The sequence below is a fragment of the Microtus oregoni genome, unplaced genomic scaffold, assembly GCF_018167655.1.
Source record: "Microtus oregoni isolate MIOR12 unplaced genomic scaffold, Mior012 000032F_ref0000030, whole genome shotgun sequence".
Taxonomy (NCBI): domain Eukaryota; kingdom Metazoa; phylum Chordata; class Mammalia; order Rodentia; family Cricetidae; genus Microtus; species Microtus oregoni.
This window is the reverse complement of record NW_024543091.1, coordinates 8,587,753-8,608,776: the sequence shown is the minus strand read 5'-3', so window position 1 is coordinate 8,608,776 and position 21,024 is coordinate 8,587,753. Positions and strand designations below refer to the sequence as shown.

The 21,024-nt window shown below is 44.4% G+C and overlaps 1 protein-coding gene across 1 annotated transcript in view; it reads left to right on the top strand.

Annotated features, from left to right (window-relative positions):
* Positions 1–5,430: 5,430 nt before the first annotated feature.
* Positions 5,431–21,024, top strand: part of Cd109 (CD109 molecule) — a 108,632-nt gene continuing 93,038 nt past the window's right edge. The window contains exons 1-2 of the mRNA XM_041679661.1: positions 5,431–5,618; positions 6,624–6,796. Of these exons, the coding sequence (XP_041535595.1) occupies positions 5,548–5,618; positions 6,624–6,796 (244 nt within the window). The 5' untranslated portion in view covers positions 5,431–5,547. The remainder of the gene's footprint in view (positions 5,619–6,623; positions 6,797–21,024) is intronic.

The following is a 21,024-nucleotide window of genomic DNA, read 5'->3' as shown; positions in this document are numbered from 1 at the left end:
AAGCAGACCTCATCCCATGGGATGATGTTGCCCATGTCCAAGATAGAGCTTCCCTTCTCAGTTAAAGATTTCTGGGGACACCCTCATTAGAGGTGAGTTACCACTGGGACTCTGGTGAAGATTATCTTCACGAGGGGCTTCCTCCTTTGTCCACTTCCCTTCCCTCTAGGACCCCGATCACATTCATTGTTTTCCCTTTCAGGTAAACCCGTCCAGAATTCTGCACCGACATGCCCAGAGAAGTGTCTCCTAAGCGATTCCGAACCCAGGCAAGCCGTCTTGAAGATTAACCAACACAGCAATGCTTTTCAGTTTTTTGAACTAGATTCGTTCAGTGCTTCATTTCCAACATTTTAATGTTTTCCAAAGTTGTATTTTCCTTTCGGAACGTTTCTAGTATGTTGCTGACTTCATCAGTATGACTGAATTTCTTGCCTGTTTTACCTTTCATCTATGTTGCTGCTTACTTTCAATTCTTTAACTTGATTCATTTGCTTGTTTATCCTCTTTGAAGCATTTTTTAAAAAAAACCGTTTACAAAATTATATTTATTTATCATGGGTGTATGCACACACATGTACAGGCAGCATGACGCACATACAGAGGTCAGAGGACAGCCCGAGGGAGTCAGTTCTCTTTTTCTACCAAGTGAGTACCATGAATTAAACTCAGGCTTGGCAGAAGGTGCCTTTCCCTGCTGAACCATCTCAACGACCCCACGTTTAGTTACTCTTCTGTTGTCATAAAACACCCTGACCAAAGTGACTTTGAAAGAGTTTATTTTGGCTTATGGTTCCAGATAGATAAAGTCCACCATGGTGGGGCAGCCTGGCAGCAAGTGGTGGGTAGGATTGCAGGAGCAAGCCGAGAAATCACCTCTTCAACCATAAACATGAAGCAGAGGGTGACCTGGAAGGGGACTGAGGCTGTGAACCCTTGAAACCTGCACTCCCGCAAGCTTCTGCACCACCTCTCCAAACACCACCACCAACTAGGGGCCTGTTTAAGTACCTGAGGCTGTGAGGGACATTTTCATTCAAACTTTCAAATCCCAAGTGAATTTTTTTTTATTAGTCAGCTTTTGACATTGTCTTCCATTATTCTATCAATTGTAGTATCTTTGGAGGAGTCATGTTGCTTTGCTCTTCCATGTTCCTTGTGTTCCTGCACTGTGATTTGGACGCCTGTTGGTTTAGAGCTCTCCTGGGTTTATATTTCAAGTCTTATTGAACAGCCCATTTTAGACAGTTCAATTCCCCAGTACAACTCAGAAAGGAGAAATCAAATTGCTGTAACATCAACAGCATGAAACTGTCCAAGATATAACATACAGATATATACTTAAAGTTAGTTAAAACCGCTAATATATCACCAATGTTCATGAAGTAAAAATAAAATTACAAAATAAACAAAGAATGTGTCACAAAGTTAAGAATTATTTAGGGAAAAAAGACAAAAAAAAAAAAGAACAAGCTGAACGCTAGAAGCATCATGGACATATATGAGGAAGTTACATGACATAAAAGAAGAGACAACATAACAAAAAATTCAATAGTAAAGAATATGCTGCATCTATTTTCTACAGAGATGACAACTTTGGTAGCTACAACCACGAGGGAGAAGAAGACTTTTCCAGTCACCTGAAATACTATAGACAATCTCAGGAATCTTTGGGGTCATCATTTTCTAAAGAATCAGAGAAAAAAGAGAGGACTAAAGGAAGCCTGCCAGGTACTGAATATCAAATTAAAAGTTTTCATACTAGTCATGGACATATTTTGCTGAAGAAAATCAAAAGAAAAGGACACCATGGGGCAAGAGTCACTAAGGGGCCTAGTGTCCTTCCGGGCATGGATGACTTTCAGGAGGTACTGAGAACTTACTTATGTGTAAGGCGGGGAAGACCTTTTTCATTTTTAAATCATTTGGTTGCAAAGAATGCACTGTGATTGTAATGCTACTATCTGAATCAAAGAAAAATTTTCAGCTGAGATCCAATGAATATGAGTAAAATCCTTCCAAAAGAAAAAAAAAAGAAAAAATTATTTAGGGAAAATGTGGAAATTATTAATGAATGACATATAGGGAGGTAAGGGGAGGAGGAAATGGAGGCGAGGAGAGGTTAAATCAACGAAATGTGAAAGAGCAGGAGGAATGTAGAAGAAGACATTTTCTGTCTTTAACAAAGACAGAAAAGAAAAAGGAAACCTCATAGTTTCCCAGGAGTTTGAAAGACAAATTGAATAAATGTAAGGGAAATAAAATATAGAAATGAGAAGAATTTTTTTTTGAGACAGGTTTTTTTTTTTTTTTTTTTAAATGTAGTCTGGCTGTTCTAGAACTCTCTCTGTAACCAGTCTTACCTCAAACCCAGAGATGCCCCTGCCTCTGCCTCCCAAGTGCTGGGATGAAAGATGTGCTCCGCTCTACCCAGCTGAGAGGGATTTTTAAAAGAGTAAGACAGAGTCAAAATGTGAGTGAAAAAACGGTAGAGGAGGAAAGAGTGCGAAGCAGACACAGGAAGAAAGAAAAGAAAGAAAACAGATTTTCCAGTCATGAAAATATGTGCATACACATCATATATAAATATACGACGAGGATTAAAAAAGCCCAACATGTGGTTTTTAAAATGTAGTCAAGTGAGAACCATGCCAAGAGGCAGTAAATGGGGAAAACCCTGGACCAGACGGATGGCTCCTGGTCCTCAGAACACGGAGACTGTTATGTGCTCTGGGTGGGGGAGGATGGGTGAACCTGTGGCCACGCCTCTCCTATGGCGTATGCTGCCGTGAGATCTGTGTTGGACACACGCCCAATGTCGGTCAGAGCTGTGTTCACTTTCATGGTTTCCCTTCTATGAATCAGGGCCTCTTTAGCGTTCCAGTCTGTGCGCCCTGCAGGGTCTCTCATCCTCTAACTCTACACCTTGGGTGGCTGATGTTGTGACTGGGACTTGTCTCCCAAGTATGTTCACACTGTGGGACTGACCCACACAGCACTGAGTTTGGTGCAGGTGGAGGGCCTGTCCCAATGCTCTCAAGACCTTCCAAGGGCTAATCCCCATGCTGGAGGGATGCTCTTCAGTCCTAGGGTCTACAGTCGTTCAGGGCAGTTTCCTCTGTTCTCCTGACCCAACTACTTGGGGAACAATGTCTCCCTGAAACCCGCAGCTGGTTTTGAGGTGAGCTTCTCTTGGTTAGGGGCTCCAGTCTTTTCACCAGGGCTGTGCTGGTTGCCTTTGGGATGGGGCTTCTTCTTCTCATGTGCTGGACTGTAGGTGCTCTGGCAACTGTTAACATTTTTATTTTTTCACTTTTCAGCTTTTTATCACCAAGTTTTTGAATTTCTGAAACTTTTCCTAATCTTTTTCCGTTTTCTTTTTTTAAAAAAGAATACCGCTTTAAAAAAATGAGCACTCATTAAAAAAAGAGTTGATGCCTTAATTTCTTTTTTAAAGATTTTTTAAAAAATATTTATTTATTATGTATACAATATTCTGTCTGCATGTATGCCTGCAGGCCAGAAGAGGGTACCAGATCTTGTTACAGATGGTTGTGAGCCACCATGTGGTTGCTGGGAATTGAACTCAGGACCTTTGGAGGAGCAGGCAGTCTCTCCAGCCCTGATGCCTCCATTTCTATGTGTCTAAGTCTGTCACCAAATGTGTATTGCGAGGATGAAGACCAAAGCCTGGAACTTATAGCAACTTAAGTCTGCCCAGTTGGAAATAACCTTTGGTTCTATTAATCTTGGAATGCAACATTATCCACTTATAGTCTGGAGTCCCTGGTTGCATTTTTTGTCCACGACTACGAAATCAAATTTGGGAAGTAATTGAGTTACTCCGGCTTCTTTTGCTCATCACGGTGCCCCTAGTTGCCCCTTCTGGAATCTCTCTGTGGACCACTGTGGACGGAAAGATAAATCGCAGTTCCTACCTAGGACCTGCTGAATCGACTTCCACATCTTGATGTGATTCTCACATACACTTGAGTGTGATAAATACAGGTTTAGAACTTGGCTGTTTGTACACACTTGAACCTGCTCCTCCTCCCTGTACTAGGGAGCTGAGGAGACCAGTCCAGCAGTAGCAGCTGTGCCAAGAGCCAGCTGCACCCCAGGGCACAGTCAGACATTCCTCACCGTACCCAAGTCCTGCTTGCACAGGGCGACGACCGCTAACAATAGGCTGCTCTTAGGACAGGGCACCAGGAACATCTTCAGACATTCAGCAGGGCAAACAAGGGCGGGACAGGAAAGGGAGGAAAAGAGTTCGTGCGTTTCCAAACCCTCACTCGGTCCAGGTGCCACTTCCCTTCTTTTAGGACACAGCTGTGGCCACATGCTCTGGTCGAAGTTTCTCTGGTTTCATTTTGACCCAAACGCAACTGTCACCCTCTAAAGTTCCTTTTTGGAATGAGAGAGTTTAAGTCGTCAGGCACTGCGTGTGCCTGTTTTCCTAGTCTTTGGCAGTTGCCCGCTTTTATGGGGTAGCCATGGTGAAACCTGAGTCATCTGAAGACAGGGATGGTGCCAAATAGGGTGTCAGGGAAGCAGCGTCAGAGAACCTGGGCTGAGATCAGTAACTACTGGGGGACCGGCGCCCCTGCACGCCTTCATTCTCAGCACAGCCCTTCTGGCCAGATCCCAACTGTATGCTGACAAGTTGTTACAAACTCAGGATTCTAGTGAGGACTTTCCGTAGAAAACGTGTTTCTCAACAGCAACAAAATACACAAGCATCTTCCTAAGCAGCTGCTTCTGAGTTTCAAGTGGCATCACCTAAATGTTCCCCCCACTATGTTTTTTATTTTTATTTATTTATTTAAATAAATACTAGGTGCTGGGGTTACACTCAAGGCTAGGCGCCCTCTTTTAACTCAGAGAAGCCATAACATATTCTTAGCAAGAAAAGTATACCTTAATTTTTATCTTAAGAAAAAACTTTTACTCTGTTCTTATACATATAAGTAACTACCAATATATACCCGCCGGTGTGTGTGTGTGTGTGTGTGTGTGTGTGTGTGTGTGTGTGTATGTGTGTGTGTCCAGGCACGCGCGCGCTTGCCATTTCCCTAAACTTCTGACTCATCGTCTGGGGGACAATGATTGATTTTTTTCCACTTCACATAGCTGCTTTGGATTGCTGCTTACAAGGATGGGCCTGTTTATTCACTCCGGGCATCGGCGGTAGAGCGCTAGAGTAAACAAGTCCCTGGTTCCCGGTGGCCAAGGAAGTGGGCGCCCTCTGTTTTCCCAGGGGAGCAGGGAAGGTGGGGCCAGGTTGTGGCCACCGCGTGCAGAGACCGCTTTTTTCAGCCACGGACCGGCAGCGTTAGCCCGGGAGAAGCCAGAAGCGCCATTGTGAAGCCGCGGGATGGGTGGAGCCATCAAGTCTCAATTTAGATCTCTCTGCTTTTAGGCGCGCCCGTTTCAGATTGCTAAACCCTGGTGCGCAGTGGGGGAGAAAGGCAGGCAGGAGGTGGCCAGCCACACCCCGCAGCGCTCACACTTGGTGGGCTGCAGACCCCGCGGGCAGAAGCCGAGATGCGCTGCCGGAGCCTCCTAAGCGCTGCCCACTTTCTCTGCGTGTGCGCGACCGCACTGGCCGCCCCGGGGTAGGAGCGCGGGCCGGAGGGCGCGGGCGCAGGGGACGTGGGAGCGCGCGGCCTGCGGGACCCACCAGGGTGCTTTCTTAACTGTCCGTCTGCTGCGACAACTTGCCGAAGAAAGTCGTCCTAGCTCTAGCCCACGTTGCTCTGCCTTTTGCCTCTCAACTTGTTGCTCCTAAATAATGTGTCTCTCTTTTTTCCCCAGAGACCTTTTTTTTTCTTTTTCTTTTCTAAACAGGATGTTTCTACTTTGACACTGTCAGTGTGACTGAGGTGACCAGAGAGTGCCATATCAGAGATTATAGGATGATTAACAAGAATTCGATAGTATAAAGTACTCCATTTCTCAAGTTTTTTTTACCTTCAGAGAAGAAAATTACTATTTATTATTATTATTAATTATTATCCCTGGGGCTCATTTGTAACACAGGCTGGTCTAGGGACCCTGGGCAGTTCTGCCTCAGTAGCCCCGTGAGTGTCAGGGTGTTAGAAGGGCAGGTGTGCATAACCACACCGGGTCTCTTTGGGGGACTTAGATGCTTCCTGACCTGGAGGTTGCATTGCTGGCATTAGTTTCAGATAGTGATTTCAATCATTCCCCCTCTCTCGGGTAGATTAGGCAAGCGCGATTTGAGCAGTAAAAATGCAAATGCCCAGGTGTGTGTGTTTCCTAATAACGTGAAGATGAAGTCATTTCTGAGGAGACTTGGAGACTTGAATTCTGCAGTGGCTTCTGCGTGCTTTGTCTTCTCCTTTGGCTCCTGTGCATTTGAACCGTTTGAGGAATTACGTTTTTTGTAGCTTTTCCTGGCATTACTAAAGGGCAGTGGCACCGTTTCAATTGTACTTACTGTAGAGGAGTAGTGTGGAGACCTCTCTTTCCAGGGAGTGGACACACTGGAGGTGTGCGGGAGGAGAGGAGGGACCGGAAACTGTGGTCGGGCTGTAAAATAAATGAATAGGTTTAATAATTTAAAAAGCTTTGATTTCCTTTGGTTGATAACTCTTTAGGTCTCGCTTTCTGGTGACAGCCCCAGGGACCATCAGGCCTGGAGCAAATGTGACAGTTGGCGTGGAGCTTCTGGAAAATGGTCCCCTACAGGCCACTGTAAAGGCTCAGGTGTTAAAGAAGGCTTTCAACACCACGGTCACCGTCCTGGAAGCAGAAGGAGTCTTTGAAAGAGGTAAGATGCACTGCGCAGTCTTGCAGCCGTAGTTGGACTATGGTAATAGAGCCGCGGGTTAGGCAGTGTAGCAGAACTCAGGTTTTCAGTGACCTCCAGAGTGCTCCTCTGATTCCCGAACCCGCGAAGTCTGAATTGTCCCTGAGTGTTCGTGCTACCAATTGGACAAAGACCCGGGTTCTTCCCACGGGTGGCTGTGTCACATCTCTCCCGAGACTTCAGAAAGAGCGTCCGAAGTTTTCCACGTGGAAGGTGTTTGTGGGCCAGGCCTGAAAACTTGCCACTGCTGCTCGTGGACAGACAGACTGCAAGGAGCCTGGGAAATGTAGGCAAGAGTTTGCCGCAAGAGCCATGGGCAGAGCTAAACGCTCGTCTCACGGAATGTCAAGCTTAGTGGGTGAGGTGGATTTTACTAAACAGGCCAGTGGGAAGGAAAAGAAGGACATCACAGTCCCGTTTTTGGAATGGTAGACCCAGTTTTATTGAGCAAAGAACCCCCAATAACTTAAAAATGATGTGAGTGTGTGGGAAGGGGAAGGGGGCCATGTAAAAAAGTATCAACTATTTATAAAAAGAGCCAACATTTTTGTGTCAGATTTGAATTCATATCTGGTTCAGGATTATAATGGGCCCAGGAGTGTCTTTTTTTTTTTCTCCCAGGATTAAGGGGAAATTAAATCTAGGGATTATTAATTAACATACAAAACATCCTTCTTCCCTTAAAATGGGTATTTATTATATTTTTCCTGGTTGCAAGAGCACTATGTGCCCAGTGAGTGCAAATTCATAAAGCATTGTCAGTAACGGTAATGAGCTCTAATAAGCCATACTCGGGTACCCACATATAAACACTGTTAACTAAAAGTGTAGGTATATCAGAAACTGAGGTGTAAGTTCCTCTATTGTGGAGTTATTTGTTTATTTTTAAATCATGTAAGAATATATAATGCAGGGTAGATGGGATTCCACATAGTTCTTTATATAAAGATGTATTCTTTACCAATATAGGAAGACATCACCACGTGAGAGACAAGTTTGCGTGTCTGTGACTCTCTCTCTACAGAAAGTGATAGGCTGAATAGGGGAACTGAAGCTGGGAATTTGGAAGAGGGTTCTCTGTGCTGGGGCTGGACTGTTTCATATGTGTGTGTGAGTTCACACGTGTGCATGAACATGTGGAGGCCAGAGGACAACCCATGTGTCATGGCTAAGGAGCTGTCCACCTTGTTTTGAGAAAGGGTCTGTGGCAGGCCTGGAGCTTGCTGCTGACCCTGGCTCTTAGAACTGCTGTGGTTTTAATGATGCTAAGGTCACTTCACGGCTGAGCAGCAGATTCCTCATCCGCCAACAGAGGTAATGCAACCGGCGTCTTGTACAGTTACCAAGTTAAAATCTTTTTGTATGTGGTCCTGCTAGGCTTTTGGTGCACAATAGCTCCTGGCGTTAGTAGTAATAGCCCTACAGAAGCAGACAGAGAAAGCGTGTCCCTTCATACGTGGGGACAGATCTTAGTTTCTACTCTTGGACTTATCATTTCTGAAAACGAACAAACCTTTGGTTATGGTAGTAGTATCAAACCAAAGGAGATAATTCCTAAGTAGTTTCACCATCAGTATTTATTCATTAAGAATTTATGATTTTGAGGGCAGTTTCTCTGGAATGTATAGGACCAGAAGAACGTGAATGGTTTTGACAAATATTTGAGCTATGCTTGGACATTTACACGCTCTTATTTCAGTTTTTAGATTTAGCTATATTTTATTTTGTGTATTAAGTGTTTGCTTGTATGTTTGCTGGTATGTGCACTATGTATATGCAGTGCCTGAGGGGGCCAGAAGGGGGCATCAGATCTCCTAGAAGTGTTATAGACAGGTATGAGCCACCATGTGGGTGCTGGGAATTGAACCCAGGTCCTCTGGAAGAGCAGCCAGTTCTCTTAACGGCTGAGCTGTCTCTCCTACTCTTAGTTTAGAATCCTGTTTTTTCCCACACTTTTCTTTATTACTATCTCCTTTTTTAACAAATAGCAACTACACTAGGGATTTATATTATTCCTTGGTTTGTATTTTAATTATTATTGTTATTTTTGGGGAGCATTCCTCATATGTTCAAGGTTAGAATGAATGACCCTAGACCAGAATGGATCTTTAAAAAGGAAAGTGTGCAAATGCTTCCCCCCTTGCTTTTGCTGGGTTATGAGGCCATTGAAACTCACATTGTTAGAGGCACTCTCCCTCTTTGAAAGGAGAGTCCCACTCTGCGGTGGGAAGCTGGCAATTGTTCTCAGAGCAGATGCTTCCTGTAAAGGCAGGGCTTAAGGATGAAGACATTCCTGCCTCCTTCTCACATCCTTTGCATTATCTGCCTGCAGCAGTTGAGATAGCATGCAGACGGACGAGGACTTCTGCAGGGCCTGAATCGTTATAGAATCGGTATTTTATTTTTTCCCATCACACAATCCAAGCAAGGTCATTTTCAGTCTAATTAGCTCAGCAGTTTCCTCACGGAAAGGTTTTAGTAGAGAGCTATGCTCCAGCAGAGCTAAGGAGAGCGATGTTTCGAGTGGTTAGGAAACTCCCTGGGCCAGGGCTGTGGGCCACAGTACAAGAATAGATTAATTTGCATCAGAAATACTATCGTTACTATTATTAGCAGATAGATTGCACAATGGGATTACCTTTATTTATTTTTTTTGGTGGGTTTTATGTTAATTAATTTGTGTGTTTGTTTTGAGACAGGTCCCATCTATCCCGGGCTGGCCTTGAACTCATTATATAGCTGAGGTTAGCATTGAACTTCTGATCCTCCTGCTTCAGCTTTCCAAGTGTTAGACTTCTGGGCATGCGTCATCAAGCCCTATAACAAGAACATACCCTAATACAGGCAGAGGAGTATGGCTCTTTGTCACGGGATGATGTGTTTGTTTGACGTTTATGGGGATGGTCTGATAACATGTGTGAACAGCGGTCTTTTGGGAAAATGTTCCTTCTAAGCTGTGTGGGGTTCTGCCTTTTCGGTACATGATCCAGTTCCTTGCCTTTATCACCCTCATCTCTGCAGCGAATACAGCTGGGTTCATAATCTCACTTTCCCTCTTATGCAAGAGGTGGTTCCACAAACATAATTAACAAAAGATAAAGGAACCTCAGCTGGTTGTGTTTGCCAGAGGAGAGAAGCCAGGCGCCTCTAGTGAGCCTTCCTCTTTCCTCTTGTGATGTCCTTGAAATCAACCTACATTTCTTTTTCCCTTCTCCAATCTGAACAGTTTGTTTGGGAGCTTTCACTGTTTTTTTTTTTCCCCAAACAAAATTTACTTCAAATAACAAAAAGCAACCTTTCTCTTAGTCAAAGAATTCATTGCCACTGGTTCCATATACACCTGGTTTAAGAAAAAGGCCTGAACTGGAGATGTCAATTGATGATGCCTGCCCGGGCATCTCTAGTGAGTCCCTCCCTATCTGGAGGCACTGTTTGCTTAGTTATTTGGTCTCTTTGAGACAGGGTCTCACTATGGATCCTTGGCTGGCCTGGAGCTCAACATGTAGACCAGGCTGGTCTTGAACTCGTGGAGATCCTCCTGCCTCTGCTTCCTGAGTGCTGGGATTAAAGGTGTGATACCACCTCTACATTGTTTATATTTTGTGTTGCTTGGTTCTTTGCCTTCCCTTTGAGATAATGAGATGTAATAGTCTCCACATCTATGTCCTCTGATAACTTGGTTTTTGATTTTGTATTAAGCTCTTGGTAAGTTAATAGACTCTGTTTATTTATTTATTTATGTTTACTAAGGAAACCTCTGGGGCTGGAGAGATGGCTCAGCAGTTAAAAGCACTTGCTGCTTTTGCAGAGGACCTGAGTTCTGTACCCAGTACCGCCCACATTGGGTAGCTCATAATTGTCTGTAATTCTAGTTCCAGGGCACCTCACACCCTCTTCTGGACTCTGTGAGCAAGGGTTTAGTATTTAAAATACAGAATTTGAAATATTAAAATTTCCCTTCCATGTAAGGTATTAGCTGAGAAATGATGCAGCCTAGTACAATGGTCGTTTGGTGGGGACAGTGCTGTCAGAGGTACCTTTCATCTGTGTAGATCAAGATCTGTTCCGTGGTTTTTATGAAAGTACATTAATTAGTGTAGTGTGTAGGCGGATCCCCGGACAGGTTTTTACAGGCAACTTTGCAAGCAGAACTCAGTCTAAACCTGTGGTTACATGAGAATTACTTCTAAAGGGTGTAGGTTCTTCATTGATATATCTTCGCCATTGTGTGGGGTAGATATTAGTCGGGGTAGATACGGAGGGTAGAGGACCTAGACATGCGTGGCTGTGGAGTCAGGCTGCATGGTTGCAGGTGCTGACCATTCTGTTTAGTGGTTTGTTTTTGGCTGTGGGGCATGAGGACTGCAGTGGGCTCCAGTGTCATCACCTGATAGTGACTTCCGACTTAACATGATTATAGCCTTATTGTGAGGATTAAATGAAGAAAGATTTAAAGCTCTTAGCGGGAAATAGCTATGTTTATTAGGGAAGAGTATCAATTATTCATGTCCAAGGCGATTATTACTCTTCTCTTGAGATGACCTTGGAACTCTATAAAAGGCACCTTTGTTATGGGAATGGGATGATATACAGCGCATGGATTTGCTTCTAATGCCAAGCACGCAGCATTTAATTTCTGCTACCCAATGAAACAGGCACTATTATGTTAATGTTAGAGACTGAAGCTGAGAGAGGACGTTTAGTTTCCCTGACTTAAACAAGTCCTTTAGTGAATGATGAAGCCCGAATCTGAAGTTAGTTCTGTCTGGGTGCGTTGTGTATCTGCTTTCCTCTAAAACTTCTTCAGATTTGCTTGCAGTGGACAAGATTCACCTTTTTAAAATCAAGTTTAATGCTTTTAAGTGATTTATTATTTGTATCAGTGTTTTGCCTGCATGTATATTTTGTGTGAGGGTGTTACACCCTAGAGTTATAGACAGTTGTGAGCTGTCATGTGGGTGCTGGTATGTATTTGAACCTGGGTCCTCTGGAAGAGCAGTGAGTGCTCTCAACCGCTGAGCCATCTCTCTAGCCCCAAGACTCACATTTACAGAGGCCTAACATGGATCTAAAGCACTGCAAGAGGGATTAGGCCTGGTGCTACACACCTGCCATCCCAATACTTAAAGGGCTGAAGCAGAAAGGTGGAATTTGAGGCCAGCCTGGGCTACATACAGGAGACTCTGTCCCCAAACAAAACAAAAACGACAACAACAATCACAAAAGAATTGTAAGAAGAAATGCCACCTTCTCTCTGAATTTACGATTGACCGCTGTAGAGGTTTGGACCTGGAAGGGGATGTCGGAGTTAAGTCAACTCAATTGCCTAATTTATGACTAAGGAGGGGCTTGGTGTCTGGGGCCCTGCCCAAAGCCTAATTGCTTGTTGCTGGCAAAGCTGGAAATGGATCCTCCTTCTCCAGATCTTCAGCCCAGTGTTCTTTCTGCTGTCTTCTAGCAAACTTTCCTAACGTGTGCGGAAGCTGTGTCTGAGAACTAGGCTATGTTTACAGATGTTGATTCTTCTGATATGGAAGGGAAAAAAAGGCTAGTGAATCTTAAAAACCCCTGAGAGCTGTGCAGTGTCCTGTTCTGGTTCAGTGTGGAGTCGCTCTTGATGGACTGCGGAGAAATAGCGGGAGAATCGGTCAGGGCATATCTGAGATCTAAATTCCATCGCCGTGTTTCTCAAGGGGCGAATTGCACTTACAAAGTGCACTTTCATTTTCTGAAAGCCACCTTTCAGACATTGCTAAGGTCCAGGTACCTAAGTCTCTTCTACCATCATCACAGTTGATTCTTAGTGACATTAAATGAGAACACCTACCTGCTAGTGTCTCCCAAATTGTACTTGACCAAACTTTGGAAAGTCTGCCAGCGAGAGGCAAGTCCTGGCAAGCTTGATGACTCACCCTCTGAGAGAAGGGCCCTTCCTGAATTTCTATGCTTGCTTTTCAAGTATCCCCCAACCTTAAGCATTGGTGTTAATTTTCAGCAGTGAAATAACATGTTTGGGATTTGTGAATCAGTGATTGAATGAAGTTGACAGTAAACATACTAATTCTTTAAACTTCAAGTTAAACATGCATTGCTCATCTAACACCAAATGAGTCACTGTCCCCATGACTCACGGAAGGGCTGTGGTGGAAATAGAAGGCAGATCCTGTAAGAATTTGGGATGGGTTGCTGTGGAGCCTTTATGTTCTGTTAAGTAGGCTTTGCAATGCTAAAACTTGTCATGTTCTCAAAGACGTTTCTCTTCATTAATCTAATATTCCACGGATGAATGAGGGGTGAGCAATAAGAGGAAGGATAACAGTGGAGAAGCCAGAAGAATAATACTTGAAACTCAAAGTGTAAAGCGGAGTGAGTGTCGTGGCTCGTACCCATAATCCCAGAATTTGGGAGTCTGAGGCAGGGGGATTGCCATGAGTTTGAGTCTAGCCTGGCTTACAGAATGAGACTTGGTTTCAAGAAACCAAACTGGCCAGGCAGTGGTGGCCTTTAATCCCAGCCGTTGGGAGGCAGAGACAGGCGGATCTCAATGTTTGAGGCTATCTGGTGCACAGATCAGGTTTCCTGACAGCCAGGGCTACATAGAGAAACCCTGTCTCAGAAAACCCAAAAAGCAAAACAAACAAGCCAAACCAAGCAACACAAACACAGAAAGAACACAAACTCTCCCCTCCCCTAAAGAGCGCAGAGGTTGGTGTGCATGGGTACTACATTTTAGAGACATGGGAGGGAGAAGCCCTGGGTGTTCTTTCTTAGGAGCGGGAGTGACTACAGGTAGCATAATGGATTGCACATCAAAAAGCTACACGAGGTGCCAGTTAGATGGTTGAGCAGGTAAAAACACTTGCCACCCAGCCTGAAATCCTTAGTTTAGTCCTTAGGACCCACCCACACATGAGAAAGAAAGATCTGTGTGGACAGTGGTGTCTTCTGATCTTCATACATGCTCTGTGGCATGCGCGCACACACACATAATTAAAAAATGTAAAAATATTTGGGTGCTGGTGGCACACACCTTTAATCCCAGCACGTGGGAGGCAGACAGGCCAATCTCTGAGTTTGAGGTCAACCTGGTCTACAGAGTGAGTTCTAGGATAACCAGAGCTACACAGAGAAACCTTGTCTTGAAATCTAACTCCCCCAAAAAACTGTAAAAAAAAAAAAAAGCTACAAGGTAATTTAGAAAGTTTAAATTATAAAGAATTGTTAAATGTGTGATTTATGATTTAAAATTCACACAATCTATATATGCATTGAAACTTCACATTGCGTTTCACAAATGTGTATAACTTTAATGTACCTATTACGTTAAAGAAAATGTGTGGCTTGAAAGATTGGGCCAGTTCTAGTCTCACACACTGTCTGTACCCGGATAGGGAGATACATTCCTTCCCGTGTATGCAGATGAAATTCCACGCGGTTTACAAACAGCGCTTCTCCTCTTTGACTCGGCACCATGCGGTACCTTCTACTTTTATAGGGGCTCCAGGCGCCCGTTCACGACCCCCCTCCTTGACGAGGAGGTGCTTGGTGTTTGGCGGGAGCCATCATTCCACGCGCGTTAGAGGAGGGAGGCTGTGCAGGAGGGATGAGCTGGTTTCCAGGACGGCAGTGGGAGGGGCAGTCTCCGAGAGGCAGGTAGCGGCTCTGTGGTTACTGAATACATGCTTCGGCTTTTCTTCGGGAGTCTGCGAGAGGGAGTCCGGGGAGGCACCTAGGTGGAGGCATCTGACAGATGGTTTTGAAATTATAGCTGAGGGAAAATTTAAGGCCTTGTTTTCATAGGGAATGATAGTACTTAAGATGGCAAGACTACCTGAGCTGCACAAGGGAGACGATTTATAAGAATACAGATGATGGCAGGAGCCTGGGTGAGGAAACAAGCCAATGGCAGGCATAGGCAGACAGGAGTGGGGGACGTGGAAGACAGTGTGAGCCTCAGAAAGCCAGGGGAGAAAGGAAAGTTCTAGGCAGAAAGTTTATTGTTGTTCTTTTTGACACGGAGTCTCATTATGTAGCCAAGACTGGCCTCAAGCTTGTGATTCTCCCGTCTCTCTTTTCTGAGCATTGAGACATACAGGTGTCTGACCCTCCCCAGTGCCACTTCCTCATGTGATGAAAGACAAGACAAGAGTACGGGTAAGAGCGAAGAATAAGATTAACGTGGAATTTGAGGAAGACTTTGGCATAGCTATAACCTTCCTCTAAACTGTGTAGATCTGGCTACCTTCTTCTAGGTGGGGCAAAGGAGAGGAATGTCAAAAAGTAAAACAAGTGTTGAACCCTGGTGGTTGACCACTGTTGGAACAAAAGGTCTGGGTCTTGTGTGTATGTGTGTGTGTGCATGCAAGAGCAAAATAGAGAGGGCTGACCAGGCGGTGGTGGCACATGCCTTTAATCCCAACACTCAGGAGGAAGAGGCAGGCAGATCTCTGTGAGTTTGAGGCCAGCCTGGTCTATAGAGTGAGTTCCAGGATGGCCAGGGCTACACAGGGAAACCCTGTCTCAGAGAGAGAGAGAGAGAGAGAGAGAGAGAGAGAGAGAGAGAGAGAGGGCTGTTTGTGATGGAGGTGTGCGTCCTTACAGGTGTAAGGGGATGAGCTGAGTTTATTCCCGCCATGGTGGCTAGTGTATGAGATGGTGTTCTGACTCACCATATTTTGGGTCTAGGTCAAGACAGCAGTCTTACAAAGGTGCATGACGGGGCTTGAGGTGGAGGATTGTGGTGGGTCCCAGTCTTGCTCTCTTTTCTACCCTTTACTTTTCATAGAAAAGTTCTTGGAATCGACTTTCTTTAGATTATTAGTGTGTGTTGTGTGTGCAAAAGTGATGTATTTCATGACGACATTCTCATGTGCACCTGTCATGTTTGCTCTCCCTTCCCTCGTTCCCATCCCTCCTGGTTGTCTCTGTCTCCTTTCTCTAAGTGGTTTCCTTCTTTTATGTCATCTATGGAGCGTCCCACATAGAAGGGAAAGCTCATAGGACCTGTATTTGTGTGTTGCCTTGGTTTGCCTCCAAGGCCCTGGCTGAACTAGCTCCAAGATCTAGTCGGGGAATAGCAATGGGTAACATGTGGGCAGATCTGTGGGGCTTTGGGTTTGGAGGAAATGATTCATGAACTGAAGTCTAAAAACCAGACTGAGTGGTGAAGAAGGAGGCATAAGTGAAGAGGAATGTTTTCTAAGAATACCCCGTAGCTTCCTTGCAGCAAGCACAGTTAGGGATTTATGTTTATGAAAGTATAGCTGCAGAATCGTTTAGCATTACTCTGTTGAAATGTGTTAAATATCATCTTAAGGACTAGAAAGAAGGCATTCTTTATATTTATTGTGTGCCAAACTCTATGAGATTATGTTGTAACGACTGTTTCTGAAATACTTGGGTCTGTGCTATCCTATTAGGCACAGCGGGTCAAAATGGGAGTACCAAAGCTGTATTGAAACAGAACTCTTTTTATTTGTTTTTTTCTTTTTCTTTTTAATTTAATTAGTTAATTTTTACATTCCTACTGCAGCCTCTCCTCCTTCCTCTCCTCCCACTCCCTCCTCCCACCTCTCCTCTGCCTCATCCCCAACCTACCCCTCCTCATATTTGCTCAGGAAGGGGCAGGCCTCCCATGGGCTTCAGCAAAGCCTGGCACATCAAGCTGCCATGAGACCAGGCACCTCTCCCTGTACTCAGGCTGGGCAAGGCAATCCAGCTTGAGGCATAGGTTCCCAAGAACCAGCTGATGCCCCAGGGACAGTCCCTGCTCCCGTTTGCCAGAAATCCCACAAATAGACCAAGCTATTCAACTGTCATATATATTAATCAGTCCCATGCAGGCTCCCTGGTTGTTGGTTCAGATTCTGTGAGTTCTCATGAGCCATGCTAGCCATTTCTGTGGGTTTTCCTCCCATGTCCCTGACTCCCTGGCTCCTATAGTCCCTTCTCTCTCAGCAGAACTCCTGGAGCTTGGTTCAATGTTTTGCCTTGGGTCTCTGAATCTGCCTCCATCAGTCACTGGATGAAGGTTCTCCATGGCAACCAGGGTAGTCACCAAACCGACCACAGGGGATGGCCAAGGAACTGACCTCGTTTGCTTGCTATGTAGATTATGCTTGGCCTCGAATTCATAGAGATTTACGTACTTCTACCTCCTGAGTACTGGAATTGGAATTAAAACATGTGCCACGAGGCTTAATCTCACGTGTAGTTTTTGAGCATGTGGATTGAGGCTTGTATGACTTTAGGTGAGCTATGGCTATAAAGTACACACTGGATTTTGAATATTGGTACCAAAAAAGCAATAAACTCATTCTTTTCTTATGTGTTTAACGATAGTATTTTGAACATTTTGGGTTAAATAAGACTTGTTTTTGAGTTTAATTTCACTCGCTTCTTTTTTGTTGTTGCCAATACATTGCTTTCAAGCCCTGATCACAATACCTGGTATAAAGTAACATTTCAAAGACATTAGCTGTCTTTCCTTTGGCATTTACCAGTGGCAGACATGGAGGTTCCTCCCTACTCCTGAGCAAAATCATGGCCTCTCTGTTGTTGGCTTTAGTGGACATTCAATCTTGTTCCTTGAGGGAGGAGGAGGGAGTCTCCCCACAGCGCACCATGGGGGGGGGGGGTGACAGACTTTTCCTGCAGAGGTAAATGCAGGTTTTGCTGTAGGCTTTTGTCTTTGCTGCCCTTACTTGACACTACCTTATAGCTTCGCAGCAGCTGGAGAGAAATGAACTTCAGAGTCTGTATGCTGATGATGCACAGTGAAAAATTGTTCTTCCCCATCTGTTTATAAATGAAAAGCCATTCTTAGTTCATAAAGTACATAAAAAGCATGGGCTAAGTTTGGTCTGCAGGCTGTAGATTGCCTGCCTTGCCATAGCAAGCACTCTTGGACATTTTAAAGTCAAGAACCTGGGCCGACTCTTGCTTTTATGTTTGTGGTGAGCCTTAGTTTACAGTTTTCTTACTTTAGTTTCTGCTTAACCTAATTTCTCTGAGCCATATACACGGAATGAAGCATTATGTTCGAATGCCATATTTAGTGAAATATTTATAAGCAAGGGGAGGCAGGAAAAAACAACAGGAATATGAAAGAGTCCAAAGGAAGGTTTAAAAGAGATTGTGAAATACTTGTAATTTCTGTATGGACTCAACTAATTAGTTTTTTTCTTTTCTTTTTTTGCTAAAATGACAGTTAACTGTTAAAAAGAAACACCGTATTTTAAAGTTATATTTTTCACATATTTGTGGTGGATAGTTGTTTATCTTTTGCAGTTCATCTGGAGATGGAATAATTTCTACATAAATAGAGGATATTGAATAACTGGTAAAGAGGTAAAACATATTAATAGTGGGGTGAAACCAAAGTTTATTTTTGCACATGACTGCTTAGCAGGGCTGCCAAAGATATTAAGCTTCAGATATTAAGTTGGGTAGACATATGGGGGAAAAATCCTTTTTTTCTCATAGAGAGTATTTCTGGACCTAGTTTTATTTCCAAATGTACACTACTCTTTCTGGTCAACGATTCTCCAGGGCCACTTGGTGAGGACAGGCGTCAGGCAGCAGATGTCTTACAGAGCATGTTTCAAAAGTTAAGGAAAGGTTCGTTCTTGTGGATGTTTATTACACAACTTAAAAATAGCTTCGACTCTATTTGTAAATCAAATGGCTTTTTTTTTTTTTTCGGTCGTGCCAAGTGTGAAGTCAGCAAACAAGGCTTCTTTTGAGGTGCTGGCTGCTGAGGGGCAGAGGCAGCAGTCCCGAAGGCTCTGAGATGGCCTCTCTCTGGTCAGATGCGAAAGCGATCGGAGGTTACAGTTGTCTGGAAGAACGAGTTAGAAAGGACCTTACGTAAGAGAGCGCATCCTCAGGACTGCGAGTGTACCGCCATTCAGTAGTGAGTGCGTACCGCCATTCACTAGTCATTTCCCACGTCTGAGTGAAACCTGACCTAAAGAGGAAAGCAATGCTCCCAAAGGTTTGCAAATACCATCTCTTCACTCTCAACCTAGCAACGACAGAGAAAGGGGCTATTATTTCCCATCTCTCCTGCTTCCCTGCCCCACCCCTCCCTTTATTGGTTGGGGGACCCAAGTTATTGTAAAATCTTTTGACTTTCAAATAAGTCCGAAGCTAGCACTTAGTAAGTTCCTAGGAAATTCCAAGTATTTTTCCAAGTATTTTTGCTAGCACTTAGTAAGTTCCTAGAAAATTCCAATTATTTTTAAATTTAAAGAGAAGACAGCAAAAGCAATAAATGACATTAAGCATTTAAAGCTGACCTTTTAATAAGGACTCATGAGATTAGTGGCAGGCCTTGAGTGTGTCTCTCTACACAGTGCCTGAGGCTCTCCCCATATCCAGTAGGAGCTAGAGGGGCTGAGAGATCTCTGCTTCTGTTCCTCTCACTGCTGGCTTCTGTATCTTTTCTGGTTCCGGGACTGGAACCCATGTGCGACCCAAGCATGCAATTCCTCCCCCTTTGCTCTCATGGGGAACCCTTCAAAGGTGAGAGCTGACTAAAAGCTACACCCCCCAAAAAGTAACAAAACAAGTATGACTGAGAAATGAGCTTTCTAGCGAGCCCGTGTGGAACTGCCAGCGCTCGTCCTCCTGTTACCCAGCGTAAGGGAGTCATTTACTGTGGATCGCCAGCTGCTTTCCTCTCTCTCCTTGCCTGATGTCACTTGGGTAGAAATCAGAGCCCACATGCCCACCCCTCCTCAGTCTTTGTAAAGCTGGTGGCGCTGAGAGGTGGCCTGCGTGTCAGACCAGTGTGGAAAGGAAGTACATTGTTTCCGCCATTCCCTGGTCTGACAAAATAGCCAGCCCCGAAAATGTATCCTAAAGCAATGGAATCTAAGTACTTCTCAGGAACCGGCTGGTGTGTTGGGGCAAGGCTCTCCACAGTTCAGCTTTTCCTTCTGGATTCTGGTGTGGCACACTGTGGTGGCTGCTGTCTTATAACGCCCACATCCACTGTAGGAGAAAGGCTCTTTCAGCCACGCCGCTTGGTGTGTCCGCTTTGTGGGCGCTCTCTCTTTTTAAAGACAGGATTTCTTTGTGTAACAGTCCTGTAACTCCCTCCCTCTGTAGACCACGATGGCCTTGAACTCATAGAGATCCACCTGCCTCTGCCTCCGGGTGCTGAGATTAAAGGAAGTGTGCCCGAGCATCCTGCTTTTGTGGTCCTGTTAGCTAGAGACCCGACTTGCTCAGGGTTGCCCCCTCCTGGGGGATGGCTTGTATAGGTACCAGGATCCACCCAGGGGCTGAGGAAAGCAAGGACTCCAAGATGACTGAGATTTTAAACCCCTATGATTAAGGAATTGGGGCTATTCACAAACAGACCAACCAAACAAAACTCTGACAATAGCCATCAATACAAGAGATATAAACTGCTAAGCATACCGAGACCATCCAGAACAGGGTCTAATGCCGGGACCCAAGAGTCAGGCTGCCAACTGAGACTTGGGTGATCCAGGGCTTCAGATCTCATTTGTAAAATAAGAATAATAGGATTATTGGATCATTCACCCAGAACACCTCTTTTCATGAAGCTCCTACTTTGAAAGGAAACTACACTGAACCGAACTGAAATGGCAACCCCAAGGTGTCACAGCTTTTACACTTGGTGCAAGCTACAGAATAAGCTCACGGGCCGATACTTTACTTCATTTCTGTCTTTTGAAGATAGTTGGAGTGTAGGTCTGTGGAAACGTATATATCGCTTTGGTTCATAAAAATGGAAAAAAATTCTGTCAGATCTGTTTCCTGTTTATTTTTTTTTCTAAAGAAATCTTTCAGATTCCCATCCTCCAGGACACAGCGGTAGAAGAGAAATATAATTCAACAATATAAATAGTTGAACATTCTCCATGGCTGCATTACAGAAGAAAATGAAGCAGACACAATTAATTTTGGCAGCATACTCTGTTTGAGCTAGGTGATGTATTATTTGCAATTACAGATAGTGTGAATGCACAGAATCCTTATAAAAGCCCTTGCTGGAAGTTTCTCTCTATCTCTTCTTCTAAGTCTTAGGACTCAGAGGCCTTTTACAGGTGTCACATGCGTCTGGTGCCTGCTCTGTGGGACAGCATAGCTTGCGAGGCTTGCTGGAGCTTTTCCCTTTCATCCCCACGTGCTTGTGATTTGTTCTCATATTAGTT